General features: G+C 37.0%; 2 protein-coding genes across 4 annotated transcripts; one reads left to right on the top strand and one right to left on the bottom strand.

The window, feature by feature from the left end:
* Positions 1–9957: 9957 nt before the first annotated feature.
* LOC126610711 (uncharacterized) lies at positions 9958–13411 on the bottom strand. Of its 2 annotated transcripts, none has more exons than XM_050278823.1 (5): positions 12747–13411; positions 12038–12351; positions 11870–11926; positions 11170–11594; positions 9958–10713 (listed from the first exon to the last, which is right to left on the bottom strand). In XM_050278823.1, the coding sequence occupies exons 1-5, from the start codon at positions 13127–13129 to the stop codon at positions 10405–10407; spliced, it is 1488 nt and encodes a 495-aa protein (XP_050134780.1). In that variant the 5' UTR covers positions 13130–13411; the 3' UTR covers positions 9958–10404. The 2 variants fall into 2 exon arrangements, with proteins under 2 accessions (XP_050134780.1, XP_050134779.1); XM_050278822.1 differs by having other exon boundaries at positions 11170–11603; positions 12747–13410.
* Positions 13412–16942: 3531 nt separating this feature from the next.
* On the top strand, positions 16943–19916 carry LOC126610712 (uncharacterized). Of its 2 annotated transcripts, none has more exons than XM_050278825.1 (4): positions 16943–17259; positions 18950–19008; positions 19333–19514; positions 19727–19916. In XM_050278825.1, the coding sequence occupies exons 1-4, from the start codon at positions 17097–17099 to the stop codon at positions 19797–19799; spliced, it is 477 nt and encodes a 158-aa protein (XP_050134782.1). In that variant the 5' UTR covers positions 16943–17096; the 3' UTR covers positions 19800–19916. The 2 variants fall into 2 exon arrangements, with proteins under 2 accessions (XP_050134782.1, XP_050134781.1); XM_050278824.1 differs by having other exon boundaries at positions 18947–19008.
* The last annotated feature ends 1897 nt before the right edge of the window (positions 19917–21813 follow it).

Here is a 21813-nt window from a genome sequence, read left to right as displayed (position 1 = left end):
TCAAAACAGCACAAAACAACCAAATTGACTCAAAACATAAACTAAGGGTGACTTTGGACGAATTCTAACTAAACTTGACTCAAAACACTAATAAGACACCAATTGGACATATTCTAACCTAAAGACACGACATATAAATAGGGGAGTTGGTTTTTGACAAATTTAAGACTCAAACTAAACAAATTTAAGACTCTAAATAACTTTGGACAAAATTGGTGATTTAATGGGTGAATGGCTAGTTAAATGGTCCTTTTCCACACATGACACGTATGCATACAAATCGATTTCCAGTTATTCTTTCTATAAACCATGAATGACAATGCTCTAAGTTAGCCATGAACTGCACAAATTAACCTTCATATTTTCCTAAATTCATTGAATTGAACTCAATGACACAACCAAATTATTCTTATCAAGTTCCCTACATGAACTGCATAATAGAGATACATATCAAAGATCATTAAGTTCTATGAAAATCATAAGCATTGATAAGGCATTCGTAACTATGAACTACATGATACTCCTGCCAAGAATTCACTTAACACAATCATGACTAGTGACTTTTACTACTTGTGAATATAAGTTCATAACGATTAGGTGAAATTCCCTTATATTCTAGCATCAAATCCCTGCATGCAAACTAAGTGTGCACCCTTAATCAACACACAAGAATAAGTTATCAATCAAACAGATAAGTAAATTGCATTCACGATTCATGGAATCATAACTGGATGTAATCAATTCATATCACATATATGTTCATGGCTTTGAATTCACCTCTAACTAAAACGAAATTAGTTCCTCATGTTCGCAATTAAACAAAGACAATTAAATTTAAACATTGAAAACAAAGATAGAATGACACACCCCAATACTAGAATCATGGCGTGCTGGCCGTCACGTGGGCGTGACGTAACCAAAAGTGCGACTCGGAAGCAACAAGGTAAAAGAAATACGAAGGAATAAAAACCAACTACTAGCAATAATATCCAACTAACATGCTAGAGTGAGTTTAAGTGTGAAACACACATAATCAGAACATAAGTACTAGGTGCAGTCAAGTAGGACCATTACTAAATTACAACACCCAAAGGTGAGTCCTACATTTAAGTTGTCTGTCAGAACGCCGTGGGAATCCTCGTGAGCCACCAACACTGCTAACTAGAACATGGAGGGGCGCAAAACAAGATTGAGTGGGTCAGTAAAACAAAGCTTTTCGAAAATATTTCATTTAATAACACTTCTAACCCCTCGTTGTAAAACCTGTATACTTTCCCAGAAAAATAGTATATGTATAACCATATATAACAGCAAATAACTCAAATCACAATTCTTTAACACTTTTCAGGAAAATATGCCATGCTATGCTTCAAAACATAATAAGGATGCATCAATATAACAGATGAAATAAGGAATCAACCGGAGACCCTGCAGCTGTCTTGTACGGTTAATTCTATAGCTTAATATCCAAACCAACTGGAGTCACCAACTATGACCTGTACGGCGCTACTCTACACATAAATCGGAACTACCTGAAGTAGTCTGTACGACAAGAATGGTGTAAGAATACGCTCTAGTGCTTTTCTCATCAACAGCTGTATAATAATCTAAAGTCACCTACAAGTCGGAACCACCTCTAATGGTCTGTACAACATGCACCTACTTGGAACCAAGGTGAGCGTGTGGTGCGAGTGAATAATATAAGCACTAACACCAGGGGTGCAGGTTATGAGCTCTCAACACAATTCACATCATTAATAAATCACATGAACAACATAAAACTCACCTGATACTCACATGTGTATCCATAACACCATTTCACATATATGCATCAAATACTAATTCATATATTTCATATATTATGCATGCATGGCATTTTAAAACATACTTTCATTTAAATTCAATTTCTGGGAAAAATCAGTAGTATATAGGTATAAACAGAAAATAATTGCCTACTCATTGGTATGTCGAAGGGTCGTAACCCCCGTGATGCCCTTGAATGCGCTCGTCCTCGTGATAGGTCTCACTTATATGCGAAACAACTATAAAAACGTTATTTAAAAGCACATAATCAACAATACGTAATAATCTCTCATACGATGCTCAATTTGGGTATATGAATATACCACAGTGACCTACTCGACGTCACGGACGTTGAGATATTTTTAGAAAAAAATTTCAATGCCGCACGCACCCCCATGTGCGTCATCCCCTACCTCCAAACGCTGGAAAATCTCGCTGGCACCGGAAACTGGGTAACCATGCAACTCCCCTTTTCTCGCTTGATTCTCAACCAAAATCTACATAATTGGTACCAATTTGAAGCTTACGACATGTAGAATCACGATATACCTGTCTCAAGCTTTGAAATCCATGAAAACACGTCGGGGAAAGGTTGAAACTCTGGCGACCTCTGTGAACTTCGAAATTGGGCTTCCCGTGGGCCAATTTTTACCAACGATGCACTCCGAGCATCGTGAGGACCTTCTTGAGCTTGCTATGGTCCTAAAATTCATAAAAACTTAAGGGTTTAAAAGTTCATGAATAGTGACCAATTCGGGGATTAGAAAAACTAGGGATTCTTACGTCCAATTCCTTCGATTCTTCTTCTCCGAGCTTCCTTAGAACCTCACTAAGCTTCCTAAAAGCTTCAAATTCCCTGAAACAACCATATTTACGTCCACATGAACAGTACTCAAAACTAAGGTTCGGATTTCATGAGTTTTCGAATGATTTCTTACCTGAAAATGGTATCCCTGGACTCGCCACGCCATAAGGAATACAATGGTACCTTCAATACCTTCGATTTGTGAAAATTTAAGGTTCTTTGGGTGTGGTCCGTACGTGAGGGAAGAGAGAGAGGGTGAGTTCTAAGAGAAATGAGAGATACGGGATAGGAGAGAGAGAGTGATAGGGATTTGTGTGGTCCTCTAAGTCCCTAACCACACAAAAATGCATACAATTTTTAGTCCAACTTAATTTTTCCAAAAACTTAGGAAGGTATGCATTATTCAAATAAATAAGTCACACATACCTTAGCAACCTTTAAGGGCAATTCCATCAATTCACATCCACAATAAATGAAATTTCGGGACGGGCTGTGATATAGAATACACCTAAGAACGTTCCAACAATCCAACGTCTTAAATGGCAAGCACGGCTCCAGGTGGCTCCTTCTTCTCCTTCCTTGCACAGCTACAGCACAATGAGGATTTTCTGAGTTTTATGGCTCTTATGTGTGTGGTGGTCGAAATTGTGGTGAGAGATGGGTTAGGACTCCTAAATTCAGATGGGAAGGATTTAGAATAGAATAAGGACTCCTTTTGTAACTGGAGATAAGGTAGGATAAGATTAGGATAGGATAAGATAATGTTAGTTTGGATAAGATAAGGTTAGATAAGGTTTTGGATAATGTTCCTTCTTTTTGGCTGATTCCTTATCTTCTTTGTCTTGAATTTATTTTCTTCATCTCTTCAGCATATTCCTAGCCTCTTGAACTTCAAAAATGTCCATCCACCTTGCTCCATTCATGTGCTATCCATTCTTGGCCCAAAACTGTTCCAAAATGCTCTAAATTGCACTTTCTTGCCAACTTTGTCATTTGGACCTAAAAAAACATGAAAATAGCTCAAATCACTATAATAAGTAGAAACTAGCTATGAAAATGCAAGAAAACAAGCTAACTAAGTCACATAAATATAATTCTATCAACAAGCAGTTCGAAATCTCAAGCAGTTCGCCAAACAAGACCTTGCAGGCTGAGGATTATTTCAATTGTCCAGTAGTCCAGCTTTCCTCAACTGTTGTCCACGACAACTGCTCAAAACCCTTTATGGGTCTGCTCTCCAGTGCTAGAGGATAAACTAATTGCTCTCTAGTGCGAGAGGGTAAACCAATTCCCCGACACCCATATGGGTCTGCTTTCCAGTGCGAAAGGATAAACTAATTGCTCTCCAATGCGAGAGGATAAACTAATTGTTTTCCAGTGTGAGAGGGTAAACCAATTCCCTGACACCCATATGGGTTTGCTCTCCAGTGCGAGAGGATAAACTAATTGCTCTTCAGTGCGAGAGGGTAAACTAATTACTCTCCAGTACGAGAGGGTAAACTAATTCCCCAACACCCATCTGGGTAAGCTCTCCAGTACAAAAAGGCCACATAGCTCAAAAGATCGAATGCTTGAAGATCAACTAGGCAGCAAATGGTCAGGGGGCAACAGCTACTTTTGCACTTCATAGTACGCTCATCCGACATTTCATCTTTAACAGCTCTGATCTTGGCAGTTCCACCCTTGACTGCTTCATCTGCAGTAGCTGAGAAATCAAACTTAAGCAGTTTCCTCATTTTTGGAAATCTTTGGCTTCAATCAAGCTGAGCAACACAAGCAATGGCCCCTGCCACACCACCTCATTGGCCCATGCCAAGCTGACTCCTGGCCCCTACCAGCCGACGTGCCACACCACCCCGACGGCTACCCCGTGGCAGCACCTCCCAAGAAGAAGACAAGGAAAATTAAGTTTTTCTTACATCGGTGCGGCGTGAAGAAAACTAAGAAATCAACGAAAGACGGTTCTTTGCACAAGCAAGCAAAGAAGAGTGCTAGGGGAGGGGGAACAAATATCCTCTAGCTTTCTTTCTTTCTTGTAGGGATAAATAATTGCCCTCTGAAATTGATTTAATCCCCTACTTAAGGTTAGCTTAAATAGGCTTTGGTGGCGACTTATTTCCCTTTCCTAGAAGAATCTAATTCCAAGTGCAATAGAGAATTTGCATCAAAGTTGGAGATCTCTACACCTAGTGCCCTTTCCTGTGAGTAGCCCAGCAGGTGTGGGGGCATTTGTGGAGCCAAAAATAATCAAGAGACGACATGTGGATTTTTGGGCATAAAGGACAAAATTACCCTCGATGAGCACTGGAATTCCCACGCACAATCGATGGACGCCCCACATTCAAGTCAAAAGTGCCCAAAATAGGTATTTATTCAAAACCTGTTTCATCCATTTAACTACAAAATACACTCAAAAACACCACAAAGGGTCGGCCACATTCTCCCCCAAGGAAGCCCGCCATGCCCTATATTTACTACCCCATTTTCTCTAAAAACCTAGGTCTATACTCTTGCTAAATACTCAAAATTCTCCAAACACTTTTCCCTCAAAATTCTAACTTTGGCATCGAAGGTTTTTCGGCCAATGCCCCCCTCCCAAATTCGTAGTGGGCGCGTGAGGCTATTGACCTTGATCTAAGGTGTTATTTGTTTTGTAGGTGCAATTTTGTTCAAGAACAAGGAGGAAGAAATTTGCATCCACATGTCCCTTCCCCTAGTCTCGGGCATTCTCTTTCTTTCCCTCTCTTATCTCTCTCACTCAAACTCTCACGCTCTCTCTGCTCCCTCACTCTTCCTTCACCTCTCCCGAGTCTCTCATCCATCATAACATCGACAGCAACACGGCCACCGCACACCATCTTTGTCGGTGTACACCTCCTTCACAAACTCTCCACCGATGAACGATGACAGAGTCACACACCCAACCACTCTCTCTCTCCCTTTTTCCTCTTTGCACAGTGGCATTGCCACTGTTCAAGATTATCTCTAGCAATTTCTCGCCATTTCCGACAAGGGGTTATAACGTTTTCAAAAGGTTTTTATTAAAACTTTATTTTCATGCCCACTCACCCTTGTTTTTCACCCATCCAGGTTTTAGTAGCTGAGCTTTCGTATCAACGAGGATTCTTGGCAAATCTTGGTATTGGAGATTACCTTTGATGGTATAATTCTCATCCTACCTTACTGTACTTTGCTTATGCTCTGACATCACGTGTGAAATGGGTTTATTTACACTCATAGCGCACTTTTATATTTAGGCACTTTATGGCTTCGTCACCTTCCAAGTGTCGGCCAGCACAACTCGATTTGGAGTCCTAGTGGACATTCTGAGTTGAAGTGTGTCAACATGTGGCGTACCAATCATGTTCTGGGTACACTGAGATTTTTTCAATAATTAGAAATGTTAATTTAGAATTTGCCCCCATTTAATCACTATTCAATCCTTTATTGTATTAATATAAAGGGAATTGTCTTTTATTTTTATTTTTTAGAGGAAATTAAAATAAAGTGCAAGCTTGTTAGTCTATAATTCACTACGTTGGTGGTACGTCAGACACGTGAGACTCGTATACAATTAAGAGAACAAAGTCATAGTTTGAGGTCCTCAATGATTAGGTTAAGATGGGAACCAGCTGTTGGGTTTCCACACTAACCTCAGATTTTTTAGTGTGATAGGAACAAATACACCAACTGTAATAATACAATTGATTGGAAACTTGAAAAGAAAAAAATTTCAACCAATTATATTATGACACTAGATATATCGAGCCGTGGTTCTTGACACACTAAAAAGTTTCCACTTTTTAGCCTACACGTCAACTCCCAAGGTTTTCCGATGAATTTGATGTTTGTCATAAGTTTTACCCAACAAAACTTTGACACAAAATTCGAAGCTCGGGGGGAGGAGGTGTCATTTTAATAGAATTTTCAAAGAGTCTCTATTATAGGAAAATGAACAGTTAGTGTTTAAGTTTGTAAAGCAACTGTTCATAAGCTAAATATTAAAAAATTAATAAAACTCATGGGCGAATTCATGAGACAATGAAAAAAGGAATAGAGAGAATGTAGTTTAAAAAATGAAATAGTGTTGTTACAGATGAAAAGTTTAAGAGATTATCTAAAATATTTTTTGACATTGTTCACCTGCTAAACTAACATAAATTAATAAAATTGTTAGAGGTGCTCTAAGAAATTGTCCTTCCAACTTGATAGTTTACCATACCCTCTGTTGAGCAAAAACTGTACAAGAATTAGAACAAACTCAGCAAGAAAAATTCTCTCCATGGTGAGAGCTTTTGTCTCAAAACTAAGAGTTATTCTCACTTCTTGTGTGAGGCTTTCAAACCCAAGAAAACCTAGTGGCGCCGGCCCTAGCTTCGGCCGGGGTTGGTTGATGTTGCCTTCTTGCTTTCTTTCTCTTTTGTTTTCTTTGCTACTACTGCTTTTTCTCCCAAATTTCTACTTCGATCTATTCTATTCCTCTATCCTCGAGGGTATTACTCTTCCTGGCTCTTCCTTGCTCCGATCTTCAGCCATGAATCCTACCAAGATTGTGCGTAGAGTTCTAGTGTATCCACCGGCATGGGTGTTTCCAATACCACCACTTTCTCCTTGTTGTCTGCTGGTTCCGGCAGCATCGTCGTGGGTTTCCACGAGCTTCATACTGATAGTTGGTTTCTCTCGCTTAGTTGTCAGTTATCCCTAACTTATGGTTATGCTCATGTAGTAAATCGGAGTTAGATGTGACGTCTGTTGAGGCGGTGCTTGGTGGTGGACAAGGAATCTGACTGATGGACTAGAACTGGACTGGTAGAGAAAGCTATGGAAAGCTGTGGATACTTCTGGTTTTGGAAGCTTGGTGTTAAGCTTGGGTCTAACTGTTTTTGGGCTAATTTTGTGCTTTCTAGTGTTTTAGGCATATTTTTGTTTGTTAATATGAAATCTTTTGGGCCTTGGTTTGCTTGTATGTTTGTTTGTGGTGTTTAATAAAATATCCTTTTACCAAAAAAAAAAATTGTACAAGAACTGTAAACAAATCATTCACTCGATATAATTTCACCCTCATTTATTTTTTTCGAAGAGAATTTTATTAATTTTGAGTTCGACTCATTCTAAACTATGCGTCTACTGTACAACTCTTTGTTTGAGAACGTAAGCGACAAACCCGAATAGCCATCATGCATATCAACCGATTTACTTCTCAACGGTTGACAACTGATCCCAAATACAACAAAGAACATTCGGAATTCCCCCAAACAACTCACTTCCGATTCCCCCAAAAAGACCCAGAATTAGAACACCACTTAAATGTAGAGAGTCCAATTCCATTGGCGTGTGTTCCACCAATTTTTTGATTCTGCAATATTTATTAGAGTAATGCTAGAGAAACGAATCTTTTAGACCAAATTTGCAAATCATGTGATATGTTACTAATATGAAATAAACATGTTAATCAACATTTAAGTAATAATCAAATCATCAACAATCATATCATATGGTTTATGCTATTTATTAGAGTAATGCTAGAGAAACGAATCTTTTAGACCAAATTTGCAAATCATGTGGTATGTTACTAATATGAAATAAACACGTTAATCAACATTTAAGTAATAATCAAATCATCAACAATCATATCATATGGTTTATAAAATTTGATTTAAAATAGTTGGTCTTCCTAGCATTACCCACTTAACAAACATCGGAATAATCCCGTAATCAAAATAATTCAATTCCGTAATTGATTCTGATTACAATTATATAAACGAGTCATCATTAATACATATTCTCCAAGCCATGCCAATATAAAAAATAAAAATAAAAATCAACGAGGTAATGCCTGTTAATGTTTCTAGTTGTTTATGATTATTTAAGTTTATAATGATTACCAACCACTTAACAATAAAGTCTAGTGTTATTCTTATTTGCTTGTAGGTAAGAGGTCTTAAGTCAATTTTCAACGATAACGAGTTCTGACCAATTATTATGGCTAACTCATTATGTTGCTTAGCTTAAATCCCCTACTCTGTGTAAATATTGTTGTTTTCAAGAAGTTTACTATAATAACCGAAGGAGTGCCCTATGTTCCTAGAGGTTCTATATTCCAAAACTCCCACCCTGTATCTGTGTTTTTAAACAATAAAAAAAAAAAAAATATATATATATATATATATATATATATAAAGGCAGCTTACAGTCGTCTTTTGCTTTTGTACATTCATGTTGTACTGAAAGACTCGTTACCATTGGTCAAGAAAAATAAAAAAGACTCGTTACCATGTATTGTATCACGGAAAGGGGACAGCGGTCATAATATAATGAAGGTCAAATATATTAAATTTCCTTCTTGTTCATCACATCAATTAGTATAAAAAATGAAATCAATCATCATACATGTTGTATATATTTACGGACCAGGATCCTCTCCTGAGCCGATGGAGAGGATCCTCCTGATCAGGCCCATTAGACCATTCATTTTTTATCCAACGGTTACAAACAGGAGGCCCTTCTAAAAGTTATAATAATTATAACCGTTGGATAAAAATGAACGGCTCAATGGGCCTGGTCAGAAGGATTTAGGAGAGGATCCTGATCCTATATTTACCTACAGTTTCTTTTCAAAGAAAAAAAGACATTTGTTTTTCACATACTTTTTTTAGCCTCTCTCGCACCCTTTCTTTTATTTATGGTCATCAAATTAAATGCATCAAATAGAAATAATGAAAAAGATGAAATAATGGTGCGGGGCTAAAAATAGAGTTTTTTTACACTTAAAAAAAATTAAATGATTTTTTTTGTTGTCAAAAAACCCAAACAAAGTTTGTTATAAAAACATAATATCTTATGACAATATAGGTACAACAAAATTACTCTGAAAATAAATAAAAGATTTTGTTTCATAAGTCTTTTCTCTTGTAGTGCACAACAATGCACTTCATGATTGCTTGATAACCATTTTCTTTTTAGTTTTTGTATGTGGCATAGAAGAGAGAAGAAGAATGAAAAAAGGGGAAAGAAAAGCAAAAGTATTGTTCTAAAAGTCGGCCTAGGCGTTGACTAGCCCCATCCTGCCGCCCAATTAGATGGGTGAAGTCCTCCTATGGGAATATCACAAATGATGCGATTCAAACTTCCATTATAGTAATACAATGGTCATGAGATATGATTGTGCTTCTTCTAGGAGGAGCAGTTCAATCAAAGAATGGAGAGTGATTATGGAATGAACGGGATGAAGTGACCATCTTAGCCTCACACGTGAGACTCACTTGCAGGCTACCCGAGGAGGGACGATGAAAGTTTCAATTTTGGATATAAATCCTAACAGATTTGACCACATAATGTAACATAGATAATAAGTAGAAGTTATAATCATTCCAATAGCCATTACAAAAGTAAAATATTTGTCACTATAAGATATTTTTTACTAGCATGTATTCCAAAAATAAAACACTAACAATTCATCAACAAAACAGCTCATGCCCGGTGATGCAAGAGAAGGCATTGGCATAATAGTTATCAAACGGGTCCTAAAGATTTCAGACGCTTTTTTGTTTGATGGAACACGAAATTATACCAACTATTCCACATATCACTTGTCAAACTACACTAAACTGGCTTGTCACAGTGTGTATGCGGTAATGCTGCAAACCGCGACATAACTCGGGAACTGAAACCACTTCCCTATATACAGCAAATGCTAGTTCACAGTAACTGTAATCTAGCTCGTGTATCCACTCGTGAAAAATAATAGGAAATGTCTATGTAGTTCCATGAACCAGCATAACTTAATGAAATGAAGCTCACTGGCTATCAGGCTTGCCCGAGCATTTCTTGCTCCAAACAACCGAACCTGCTTTTCGCTCCCCTCGCTTTCTCTTGTTTCTATGAAAACTTACATCTGAAGCCAAGCATGACTCTAGAGTCGATTGCTCCTGAGGAAGAGCAGCTTCTGCCGAGGGAGCAGGGTCTGATTGTGGAGTTGGAAAAACGGCTTCTTGTATGTCTTTCTCTGGTTGCTCATGTTCCTCTTTAGGTTGGTCGTTGATCATTTGGAAAGTGTGCTTCTCTGCTTCAGCCACCTCGCTATGTATCGGGACATTATCCACAATCTGTAAATTATAACATTCCGTCTACCATAAGGTAATTGATGGACTTGACCAAAAATTTGGGGATAAGTTTCTGTTATGCAGGGAAACAAAGGTAACTAAAAAGGTATCTTTATATTACCACTAAATGCACAAACAAAAATACTTCGAGCTACCAGCGATATTGATTAATTATCTTAACTATAATGATGGGAAAATTTCGGGTTTGGCGTAACTTTGTTAACTCCCAATTAGGCCCTTTGTTAAAACAAAATTAGTATCCACATGTGGTAGTTGTTGGAGAGATGACATCCACTGTGTCAATTTTACCGTATTTGATATGTGATATGTATCTATCATCACAGAGTAGAAATATTTTTGCTGCATATTTCAACTAATCATTTTAAACTCAGCGGAACAAAATGCGAAGGTTAAAAGAAAGTTGTGGAATAAAAGTTATGTTCCATAGGGAAGACTTACATCTTCGCTTGAGTCTCCAAACTGCGGCTGATGGAAGGTAACGTCAACAGCAGATGGTAGTCCCACAGTGCTTTCAATTATATCAGGAACAGTGATTCCCTCCACAAAACTTGAGACATGTTGAGCTGGAGTATATATAGCTCCCGCAGAGATTGTGTCTCCAGTGCCAGGAGACAATGCTGGACTATGTGCAGAGCTGGTCTGTGCATCACAGGGTACAAGAACACTCAAATTTTCGCTGGAAGAAAACCTAGCAGCATTTTTGGACATCACCACATCCATTTGATACTTTAACTTGTGAACCCGAGAGTGCACTGTCTCAATTTTCCAAAGGACATGCTCCAAAGGCTTGTCACCATCTCGGTACTCAAAGAATGCCCAGTTATCACCACTGCTGAGTTTATCGTTGTAATCCGCACTCTGCTCTGCGATTACTATCCCCTCAACAATAATAAAATTAGTCTTTTTTTTTTTTCGGAGTCTATCTTAAGGAAACAAATTATGCTTGAACAAGTGAATAAAGAAAAAAACTATACACAAGCATCAGAACAAAATGTAAAAAGCTGCTGAATTGAATAAGATTGGCAAGAATGAAGAGTCCTACAGCTATTATACATATGCAAGCACTCATACAAATATAGAAATACCATGCAAGGCAAGCCAACAATGAGAAAGAAACGACAAATGGTAAGAACTATACCTGCATTACTAAAGTCATCAGCAAAGGAAGTGCCATCATGATCGGATCTTTTATTTTCTGCAATACATTAGAATGCTAGGATAAATATCATTGCGGGAGGTGTATTTTGTAAAGGAGAGTGAAAGAGCAAAAACATGGTGTATTTTAGTATAAAGAAGAAGCTCCCACCAAGATAGGAAAAGACATTATGATTTGAGATATATGATGCTATATCAGTTGTGTCTTCAACTCTTTTGCGTTTCCTCCTCTTCATAGCTTTCTTTCTGCAGAATTGACTACAAAATGGCAATGACTTTGAACCAAATTCTTCCAAAGGAAATTGGTCGAGTCCTGTATGTCTTTTTTTACCATATGCTACTCCTAGGTCTCTGGAATACTTTAGTGCTTGTTCTTCAATTTCCTTAATTCTCAATTCCATCCAATTGCAGCGCCACATTACTGGACGTATAAAGTTTCTCCAGTGATTTGTCAACTTCTTCTTCCTGAATTAGAAACAAAGGCAGTTTGAAGATTCACGTGAGGGGTTATACTATTTCCCAGAAGTACATGCCCAAAAAATGACACAGAAGTATCAAAAACTCATGCCTATGCTTACATACTTGTAAAATTGGAGAGACAGAGAATGTTTGACCAGTGTTTTTAGATGGAAAAACCACCTTAGAATGTAGATTGTTCCAAAATTAAAAATGCTTGTCAAATCAAGATGTGCATAATACAAAGGGTTTCATCCTGCCTTTCCAAGGCTCAAGTCTAGAAGCAGTTAATCATGTATGAAGTAGCGTGCGAGTTACGACTTGCACGGTACAAATGGAAATCACAACTAGATATAAACTAGAAATAATAAATTACAAAGAGGGAAGAAGAAGCTGGCACACACCTGCTTTGAAATGCCCTCGCAAATGCATCAAAAGCAGATGTCAAAGTACTGTCCTCAAACGAATGGGACTGCACTTCACCTTCTTCACAAAATCCAGAAAAACTACCAGTGTCAGACGTAGTGTCGGCAAATGAGGTTGAATATTCATCAGTTGCATCAGCATCAGGATGGTCAGTTTCAGGCTGCTCCTGATTACTTGTGCACTGAATTATATCAATGTCGAAGATTGAAGCCATGTGTTTTCCCTCCGATGCCGAAGCAGAAGCAGAGTTTGGCAAGGAAGCCCTCCTGATTTCTGTATCATCATCAAGAAGTTCAACTTTTGGGTTGACAAATGGTTTACAGTCTTGGTCAGCCTCCATGAATGGTTGGGCAGGAGCCATAGCCACCAGCTGAGCTGAGCTATGTTCTTATAACATCAATTTACGAATGCTTACTTATAATATCAAGGAGGAATTGATGTTGGAATATCACGAGTATCGATCATTAGCATGACATACATGCATAATTGGCACATATATATATATAGAGAGAGAGAGAGAGAGAGAGGTGCCAGAGAGTGTGAGTGAGAGTGGGAGTGAGTGAGGAGCTGAGGAGAAGAGAAGGTGGTGGTGGCGGTAGCGGCCGATGAAAGCAAGTAGGGACTGATGAGTGCGTAACGTTATAAAAACCTAAACGCAAATTACACAATGGCCTCTAATTTCCTAATAATTTCTTAATTTCCTAGTCAGAGTTAAGGCTTTCCCGCTTTTGGTAACACGTGTGAGTGTGCCATTTGCCGCGTGTTACAATAAATTATAATATAAAGTGTTATACTACATGTTTCAATATAAGTGATTGACAAAATTGATATATCGCGCTTTATGATATATATTTTTCAATGTTCTTTCACTTATATTATGAAATGTGATCTACTCCCTTATGTTCCAGCTACACTGAAATAATGAGAACTTACTTTGTGCTAGTTGAATAATATATGATAGGGCACGAGAGAAGTAAGAAAGATGGTGGGAAAGGTGTGGTAGAACTATGTAGACACACACACACACAAAGAAAGGTAAATAAAATAAAAGCTGAAAACCAGAAACAAAAACTTACTTTAAATTGTTTTCGCTTTTAAGATTTTATTTGTATTCATCTTTCTTTATTTCTTACCCTCCTTCAGAAAAATTACATTAGTGGTTTGACAAATAATATGACCGTAATAATGTAGGTATTGTATTGCATTTCATTTTTAGCTAAATATGTTCTCCAATATACCCCACTGACTTGATTAGTCATCGCATGCGGCCAAGTGTCACTCATTACTTGTGGGACAGCTCAAGCATAAATCAGAAATCAACTAAGTGATACTCATTAGTCTATTTCTCTCTTCTATGTTTCATCTAACCACTCAAGATTAAGTCGTGTGGTGATGCTAAAGGTTGACTACTTTGACAACTAAAGGAGAACCAAAGGTGGAGAGTTTAAAGAGAAGATTTGAAGAACAAGAAGATTGGTGAAGCAATTTGTAAGGGTTTTTCTAATAGCTTCAAGGGTGAGTTTAGTTCATCCTTCTTCTATATTTCTAAAAGAAATATGTAGTTGTTAGAGGTATGTCCTAAAAACAATCAACAAGTTGATAAACTATTTCGGACAATACCACGATAGTTCATGAGCTAATCACCGGGCATGATCACCAACATCAACTAAACCATATAAAAATCTTTTGGGTGAGTCCATGGACAACTTCAATGAGTTGTATAGATAATTCATACATAAGAAGGAAGTAACATAATGAGTTAAGTTATTGAGACAATTATCTCATGTGTTTATCCTAAAACTATTCCCGAACGTGGAACTATCGAGTGGATATTGGTAATTTCGAAAGGATCAGTGCACACTTATGTTTGCATATGCAAAAACTCATTGCCTTAAAAGGATCATACGAGCAAAATAGTTTAAATTGGTGTTATGTTCATAACCAAAAGGGTTTGGCATTAATCATCTGTACTTATAAATGTAAACGAAAGTATTGTAGTAGAGAATGACTATTATACTGTGATTCCAAACTACACAGGTTCTCTGTATAATTATTCCATATCGACATGGACACCATAACATATAGTTAGCTAGGTGTTACTCATAGTTAGTAAGACTCGTGAAATGGATAATCTGTTTCACAATAAGGATAGTACTAAAAAGGTTTTAAGTTCGCTATACAGATTATTGGAGATTAATTGCTCTTACTGCCTCGTCGGTTAAAACCTAGTGGATCACACACCTTATTGGGAAGCTAACACTATGTTTGGATGAGGGAAATAAACTTAGAATTTTGATAAAAGTCAGAATTTATAAATTTACATGTACCAATTTCCTTGTTTGGATACATAAACATAGAAATTTAGAATTTCCGCGTGGATAAAAAAACTTGGAATTTGGGACCTCCGATTCCCAAGTTCAAATTTCATGTAAATAGGTGTCATTTCCCAATTTCTATGATTGAGAGTTTAAAAATAACAAATTCCGTATTCAATTCCATTGTTCTTTTAGGATTTCCGTCATTTTTAAATTCCTTAGTAATCTTAAATTTCTTCATCTAAACATAGTGTAAGATTACAAAAGCAGGTTGAACTAATTAATTATGATTAATCAGGAGATGGAATAATTAACTAAATGAATTTAAGTTATTCATAATCGTAGAGAAGCTAGAAAATAACAAATGGGCCTCAAATGTAACAAGCTTGGATTTTTGTTTACATTATTATTTGGGTGAACTGTCAATTTAGTCCCTTAATTATCACCTGAGTAAAAATTAGGTCTCTAAACTAATTTTTCAGAACAATCAGTCATTGAATTATAAAAATTTGCCAATTACATCCCTAATATTAGATTCAAAGTTACTATATTCAATTTTCTGTCAATTTAAGTCATGTTATTTGCATGTGATACATATTGGAGGGTAGATTGGTAATTTTTCATAAAGAACTAGTGTATGGAGTTAACTTTGGAGGGTGAATTAGATATTAGATTCGCAACCTATATGAAATGTCAAGGGCTTATAGGCAAGAAAATGATGGTATTACACTCTAAAGTGTGTCAAGTGACTTAAGTTGACGAAAAATTAGATAAAATAGCTTTGAAAATAATAGTAAGGGTGAAATTATCAATTTTTAATGAATTTAGGGACTTATTTTACCGAAAAAATAATTCAGGGACCTAATTTTCACTAAAGTGATAGTTCAAATACTAAATCGGCACTTCACCCTTATTATTTTAGTGGCACAAGACACCATGTTATTTTAGTAGCACATAACGTCATGGCGAGACATTCAATCCCGTCGTTAAACCCGCTACCATTCGCACTTTTCTTAATTTGGCAGTTTCTCGGGATTGGTCGTTACGTAAGCTAGATGTCAAAAATGTTTTTCCTTCGTTGGGGAAATATTTCTTTGTGGTGTGTAAGAGCACCCCCAATGCGGACTCTATCCTCCATGAGGCTACTATATTTCAAGTCTTAGCGAGAAATTTTATCCCCAATGAGCCGAAAAATGGGGCTAGATCCGCCACTAGGGCTAGCAACGTTCTTTCTTGGATAGCATAAAATCGGGCTACATCTAGCCCCAAAAAACAGTGGGTACCACAAAACAAGTAGCAACCCATGTGAGCAAAATTCTATCACTCTCTCTCCACTTGCAAATACATTTATACTCTCATTTTATTTTTATTTTTTAAAATCTTTTTTCTTACTTATTTTTCTTGCAATATGGGTAACTAATGATTGTTTTAAATTTCATAAGAATTAAAATTTCAAATTGATTTAACGTTCATGGGCATTGGTGGGCGAAATTTTCAAATAATTTTTTTCAAAATTGTATGATACTAATTTATCAATTGGTGCTAGGTAAATTGTTTATACATGAAAATAAATTTATTTCAGAGGGCGAAGTGGGAGTTTGTTTATTTCAACTGATGAGATTGAGATAAGAGAATCTAATCCAACGAACGATTCATAAATAATGAAATCTAACTTTGTCACAATTTGAACTTTTTAGGTTGAAAGGTTCATAAAAAAAAGAAATTTAAGATATCACGTCTAAAAATCAATTTAAGAAAAGCTAACACAAAAAAATAATAATAAAATAAAATCATCGCTTAATCAAAGTACTATATAAATAAATATATATAGCCTAAAAGATATAACCCCTCGTTAGAATAAGTTATATCCATCACTTTTCTAACCCAACACCGGATGCTCTAAAGCCCGGAACGATCCAAGGCCCGCCCAGACCAAGAGCAAGACCATCGTTTTGTTTTTGCTTTGAGTCTTGGGAGGAGAGACTGAGACTCGTGAGCTCGGAAGGAAGAGATATGGGAGCGTTGATGGCGGCTATGTTGGTGGTGCTCGCGGTGGCAGTAGCTTCCGGTGCATCGAAAGAGAAAATGAGCACAAGGGAATGCGAGAATCTTGGTTTCACAGGTCTCGCTTTGTGCTCTGATTGTAACAGTTTGGCTGAGTATGTCAAAGATCAAGGTTACCCATCCAATCCAATTCTCCTCCATTTTTCTCTTTCTTTTTCAAATTCCCACACTTTACCTTTGTTGTTGTTGTATATTTTGGTTGTGTGAATTGTTGTTGTTGTTGTTGATGGGGTTTGAAGTGTTTTAATCCAAATTAGAGTGAGTCTTTAGGAATTGTCCCAAAAAAAAAAAGAAAAAGAAAGAGTGACTGTTTAGGAGGTGTTTAGGTTAGCAAACATTGATTGGTGCAATCATAGAACAAAGTCTGAGAGTTTTAGCACTGGCAAATGGCAATTATTGACTTTTTGGGAAGGAATTTGTGATCTGAAGAGGAGGAGTCTCCATTTCTACAGGTTCCCAACTTTGGCAATTATCATTTGTATCAATTAAGGACATAGATATTAGGAGCACCGAAAGATATTTGAATCTTGAATTCCATAGATATTCCGTACCGAATAATGTAAATACAACTGCATAGCTGATGATCATGGAAATAAGTGGCAAGACGATGTAATTAGTGGCCATTCCTAATGGTGTTTGCGTTATAAGACATCACTATCACTTGCATTTTTTGGAGATCACTTGCATTTGTCCAAGCCCTTGGAAGGAGAGATCTCGTGGTTACGACTCTTTCATTACAAAATGCCACTTTGTTGCGCAAACATGTTGATAGAAACAAGTTTTGGGAATATGAGTGGTTGGGAAATTCTACCTTTAAATCTCAGTTCCAAGCTCTACAGTAGTACAGTATACCGGTTGTCGTAATATGGCCATTTCTAGTGTTGTGGATTTTTCCAGTGGATGGATGAACTGGAAATTTTGCTTCAGGAGAAATCGAAGGGGAAGTGGAAGAATCTTCACCCCTTTTTGAGATTGCTGTAAAATATCATTTTCCACCCTTCTATGATGGATTCAAGGAAATTGTCCCTGGAACCCAAAGGAAGGTATTCTTACAAATCTTACTATAGTTTCATTGCTAATCACGACAATGAACTCTTTCTTTACTATTGGACGATATGGAAATCCAGAGCTCCATCTAAAGTAAAGATGTTGGATAATTGCCCGTGTCAAGGTTAACACTTGTGACATGGTTCATAGAAGGCACCGCTCTAACCGCTGGTCGCCTTATTGGTGTATCTTATGTAAGTTAGATTTGAAATCTGTTGATCAATCTTTCTTCATTGTATGATGACATTGGGTTTGTGGTCGAAGCTGGTTAGGGAGATGGGTACTGTATAATTCCAAGGGACTGCCTCTCTCTGCTTAGTAAAGCTCACCTTTGGTTTGGCAGGGTAATAAAGTGAAGATGATGTTGGGTTGGATAATTTTCACTAAGTTTTGGGTGGTTTGGATGGAGATAAATAGAAGGGTTTAGGTAGATTATGCAGGAGCTGGTTTTGCGGAGGTTTTTGTCAGCCCTCCCGGTTTCCGTGTCTTGTGAGTTCAGTGGAATTACCCTCTCCTTAATTTGAGTAGATTGGAAGGCAGCTTCCTTTTAGTTTGTGACTTTGTGTTAGGGTGCTCTTCAGCTCTGTGGAGTTGTCTCTTTCTCTTTCCATTTTCTGTTTCGGGTGGTTTGCTTGACCACTCCTTCTGTTGTTTCTGCTTCTTTCCTTTTTTTTAATATAATTGTTTCTTTATAAAATAAAAAATAAAAAATAAAGACACAAACAAGCTTACTGAAGTCCTAGTTTTGACAGCAGAATTGGTATCCAACTGTATGAAATGTTGCACCGAGGATTCTGATGATTCAATGACAAAGGTAAGTAAAGTTATACACACGATGATTGCTCGAAGTTGAAATTATATTTTAATCTGCCGATATCCTGTTGGGTCTGAGACTTGCTAGGGATTGTTGATTTCATCAGTTTTAGTTGCATGAGACTTGCTATTTTAATGTCAGGACATGTTAGGGCAACTTTAGATGTTTTGAGAATTTTGATTCCAAGGGTTATGCTATAAAAATGTTATCCATTGGTACACGTTACCTAATTCTGCAAATTGTCAGTTTCCATCGGAGGCTTCTCTCTCTTAACCTTTATTTAATAGATAAGGAAATGCTTAATATGACTATTTATAACTACAGATCACGTATTCTGGTGCTATACTGGAAGTCTGCATGAGGAAACTGGTTTTCTATCCCGAAATTGTTGGCTTTATTGAAGAAGAGAAGAATTGGTTCCCTTCAGTCAAAGTCCAATACATTTTCAATTCTCCACCAAAGTTGATCTTGCTAGATGATGCAGGCGAACATAAGGAAACAATAAGGTGAGCATCCTTTTATCATTCACATAGAAACAGTGGACACATCCCTCTAATTTTCTTTCACAAGGTTTCTCAAAATATGGACGGCCCATTTGAATGTTGCCTGAACCTGGCCATGCACATCTATAATATCTTGCTTAGAAATTTACCATCATTGGTATTCCTTATGGGAAAAGTCGCATTTCTACAAACTTATTATTTTATCTCTATCACAGAATCGACAATTGGAAGCGTGAACATATCTTGCAGTTTCTGCAAGGGAAGGTAAAGCCTGCTTCTGCAATCTGAATACTTGTTATTATCTTCTGTCACCACCTTAATCTGTATCTCAACACAATCATGTATTTTTTGTATCCTCTTTTTGGAAATTTTGATCGTGTATTTATTCCAGAGGTTTTAAGCTTAGGTTATTTGCGTGCATGAGTAGTCAGAAGATTTCTTACAATAGCATCAGCAATTCATACTTTTTCTCTGTGACTGTTTGGATTTGGTCATCCGGCATTAACAATAGGGTGAACTTAGGTCCCTAAACTATTTTTTTTAAGAAAAATTAGTCCTTGAATTATAAAAATCTGCCAATTACATCCCTAATATTAGATTCGAAGCTACTATATTCAATTTTTCGTCAATTTAAATCAAGTTACTTGCATGTGACACACATTGGAGGGTAGATTGGTAATTTTTCATAAAGAAATAGTGTATGGGGTTTACTTTGGAAGGTAAATTAGTAGTTAGATTCGCAACCTATATTAAATGTTAATGGCTTATAGGCGAGAAAGTGACGTTATTATACTCTAAACTGTTTCAAGTGACTTAAATTGACGAAAAATTGGATAAAATAGCTTTGAATATAATAGTAGGGATGAAATTAGCAATTTGTAATGAATTTAGGGACTTATTTTACTTAAAAAATAATTCAAGGATCTAATTTTCACTAAGGTGATAATTCATGGACTAAATCAGCTAGGGTTGGGTTCGGTTTGAAACGGTTTGGTTTTTTTCCAAAACCGAAACTGAACCGAATTTTCAGTTCAATTCGGTTCGGTTCAAAAAAATTTTGGTTTTTTTCGGTTCGGTTTTTTTCGGTTTTGATTTTTTTCGGCTCGGTTTCAGTTTATTTCGGTTTTTTTCCATGATTTTTTTTTTAATCTAGAAGAAATCTGCAACGATTGAGCAATGGAGATGCAGAAACTTCTGCATCAAATGAATACAAACTGGGACGATCGGCCATGGATCTGACATTATTGGGTGTCGGTGCGTATTTCTTGTTGTGGATTTGAGAGCTCTCTCAGAGAAAATGCATGCATGTGTTAAATCTTTTGATTTTTCCCTAAAAATAAACCCAATAGAACTAAATAGCAACCATGAGAGTTTTTTACCTTGGGGGTTTATTTTTAGTCCCAAAGCTCTCGCCAGCCACGGAACACTTATGCATCTGCTGCCAAATTGGAAGATTAAAAGAAAAACTTATGCATCTGCTGCCAACATGCAAAACCCCAACAAAATAATTAAAAGAAAAAACCCCAAAAACACGCAGAAACAACAACAAAATAATTAAAAGAAAATCTGCAACAACAACAAAATAATTAAAAGGAAATCTGCAACAACAATCATGGTTTGGAAGAAGGAATCCGCGAGGAGGACAGGAGAATATTGGAGAGAGTGATTTGGAGGAAGAGATGAAGGGGAGAGAGAGAGAGAGATTGAGGAAGCAAAGGCAGAGACTCAAGGAGGAAGCAGCGGAGGGAGAGAGAGAGTTTGAGAAAACGTGAAAAATTGAAATGGGAATGTGAATGACGGCTAGGGTTTGTAAGTTAAGAAATTTTATAAAGCGTTAACTATTAGAAACCTATAAATCAATTACCGGTACAATTATAACAAAACAAAGCTGACAGTCAAGTTGGCTTGAAACGACTCCCCAACCTGAGGTCAGGGGTTCAAACCCTGATGCCAACATATTTTTTTATTATTTATATATGATTTTTTTTTTTGGTTCGGTTCGGTTCGGTTCGGTTCGGTTTTGGCAGTTTCGGTTCGGTGCGGTTTTCGGTTTTTTGAACCCACCCCTAAAATCAGCACTTCATCCTTAACAATATCCAAATTACAAGGCTCATAGGAATCATTTGATAGTGTTCTACAAGTGGTACCTAAGCCGGCTCATTTGGTAACTATTTCGTTTTCAAATTTTAGTGTTTTTGTGCATACTTGAAATAGAAGAAAAGTAGATGAGAAAAATGAGGAACGGAGAATGATGAAGGGAGGTGGTGGGAGAAATGAAGGAGATGGCATGAAAACAAAAACT

Source organism: Malus sylvestris, chromosome 17, assembly GCF_916048215.2.
Source record: "Malus sylvestris chromosome 17, drMalSylv7.2, whole genome shotgun sequence".
Taxonomy (NCBI): Eukaryota; Viridiplantae; Streptophyta; class Magnoliopsida; order Rosales; family Rosaceae; genus Malus; species Malus sylvestris.
This window is presented reverse-complemented; position numbering and strand designations above follow the sequence as displayed.

What these genes read in the sequence shown, in the direction of transcription:
- LOC126610712 (XM_050278824.1), top strand. Translation starts at nt 17,097, where the DNA reads ATGGGAGCGTTGATGGCGGCTATGTTGGTGGTGCTCGCGGTGGCAGTA. An exon ending in CTGATGATTCAATGACAAAG is followed by an intron (nt 19,009 to 19,332) that starts GTAAGTAAAGTT and finishes TTATAACTACAG; the next exon opens with ATCACGTATTCTGGTGCTAT. An exon ending in GAACATAAGGAAACAATAAG is followed by an intron (nt 19,515 to 19,726) that starts GTGAGCATCCTT and finishes TCTCTATCACAG; the next exon opens with AATCGACAATTGGAAGCGTG.
- LOC126610711 (XM_050278822.1), bottom strand. Translation starts at nt 13,129, where the DNA reads ATGGCTCCTGCCCAACCATTCATGGAGGCTGACCAAGACTGTAAACCA. An exon ending in TAATGTCTTTTCCTATCTTG is followed by an intron (nt 11,927 to 12,037) that starts GTGGGAGCTTCT and finishes AATGTATTGCAG; the next exon opens with AAAATAAAAGATCCGATCAT. An exon ending in TGATGACTTTAGTAATGCAG is followed by an intron (nt 11,604 to 11,869) that starts GTATAGTTCTTA and finishes TTGAGGGGATAG; the next exon opens with TAATCGCAGAGCAGAGTGCG.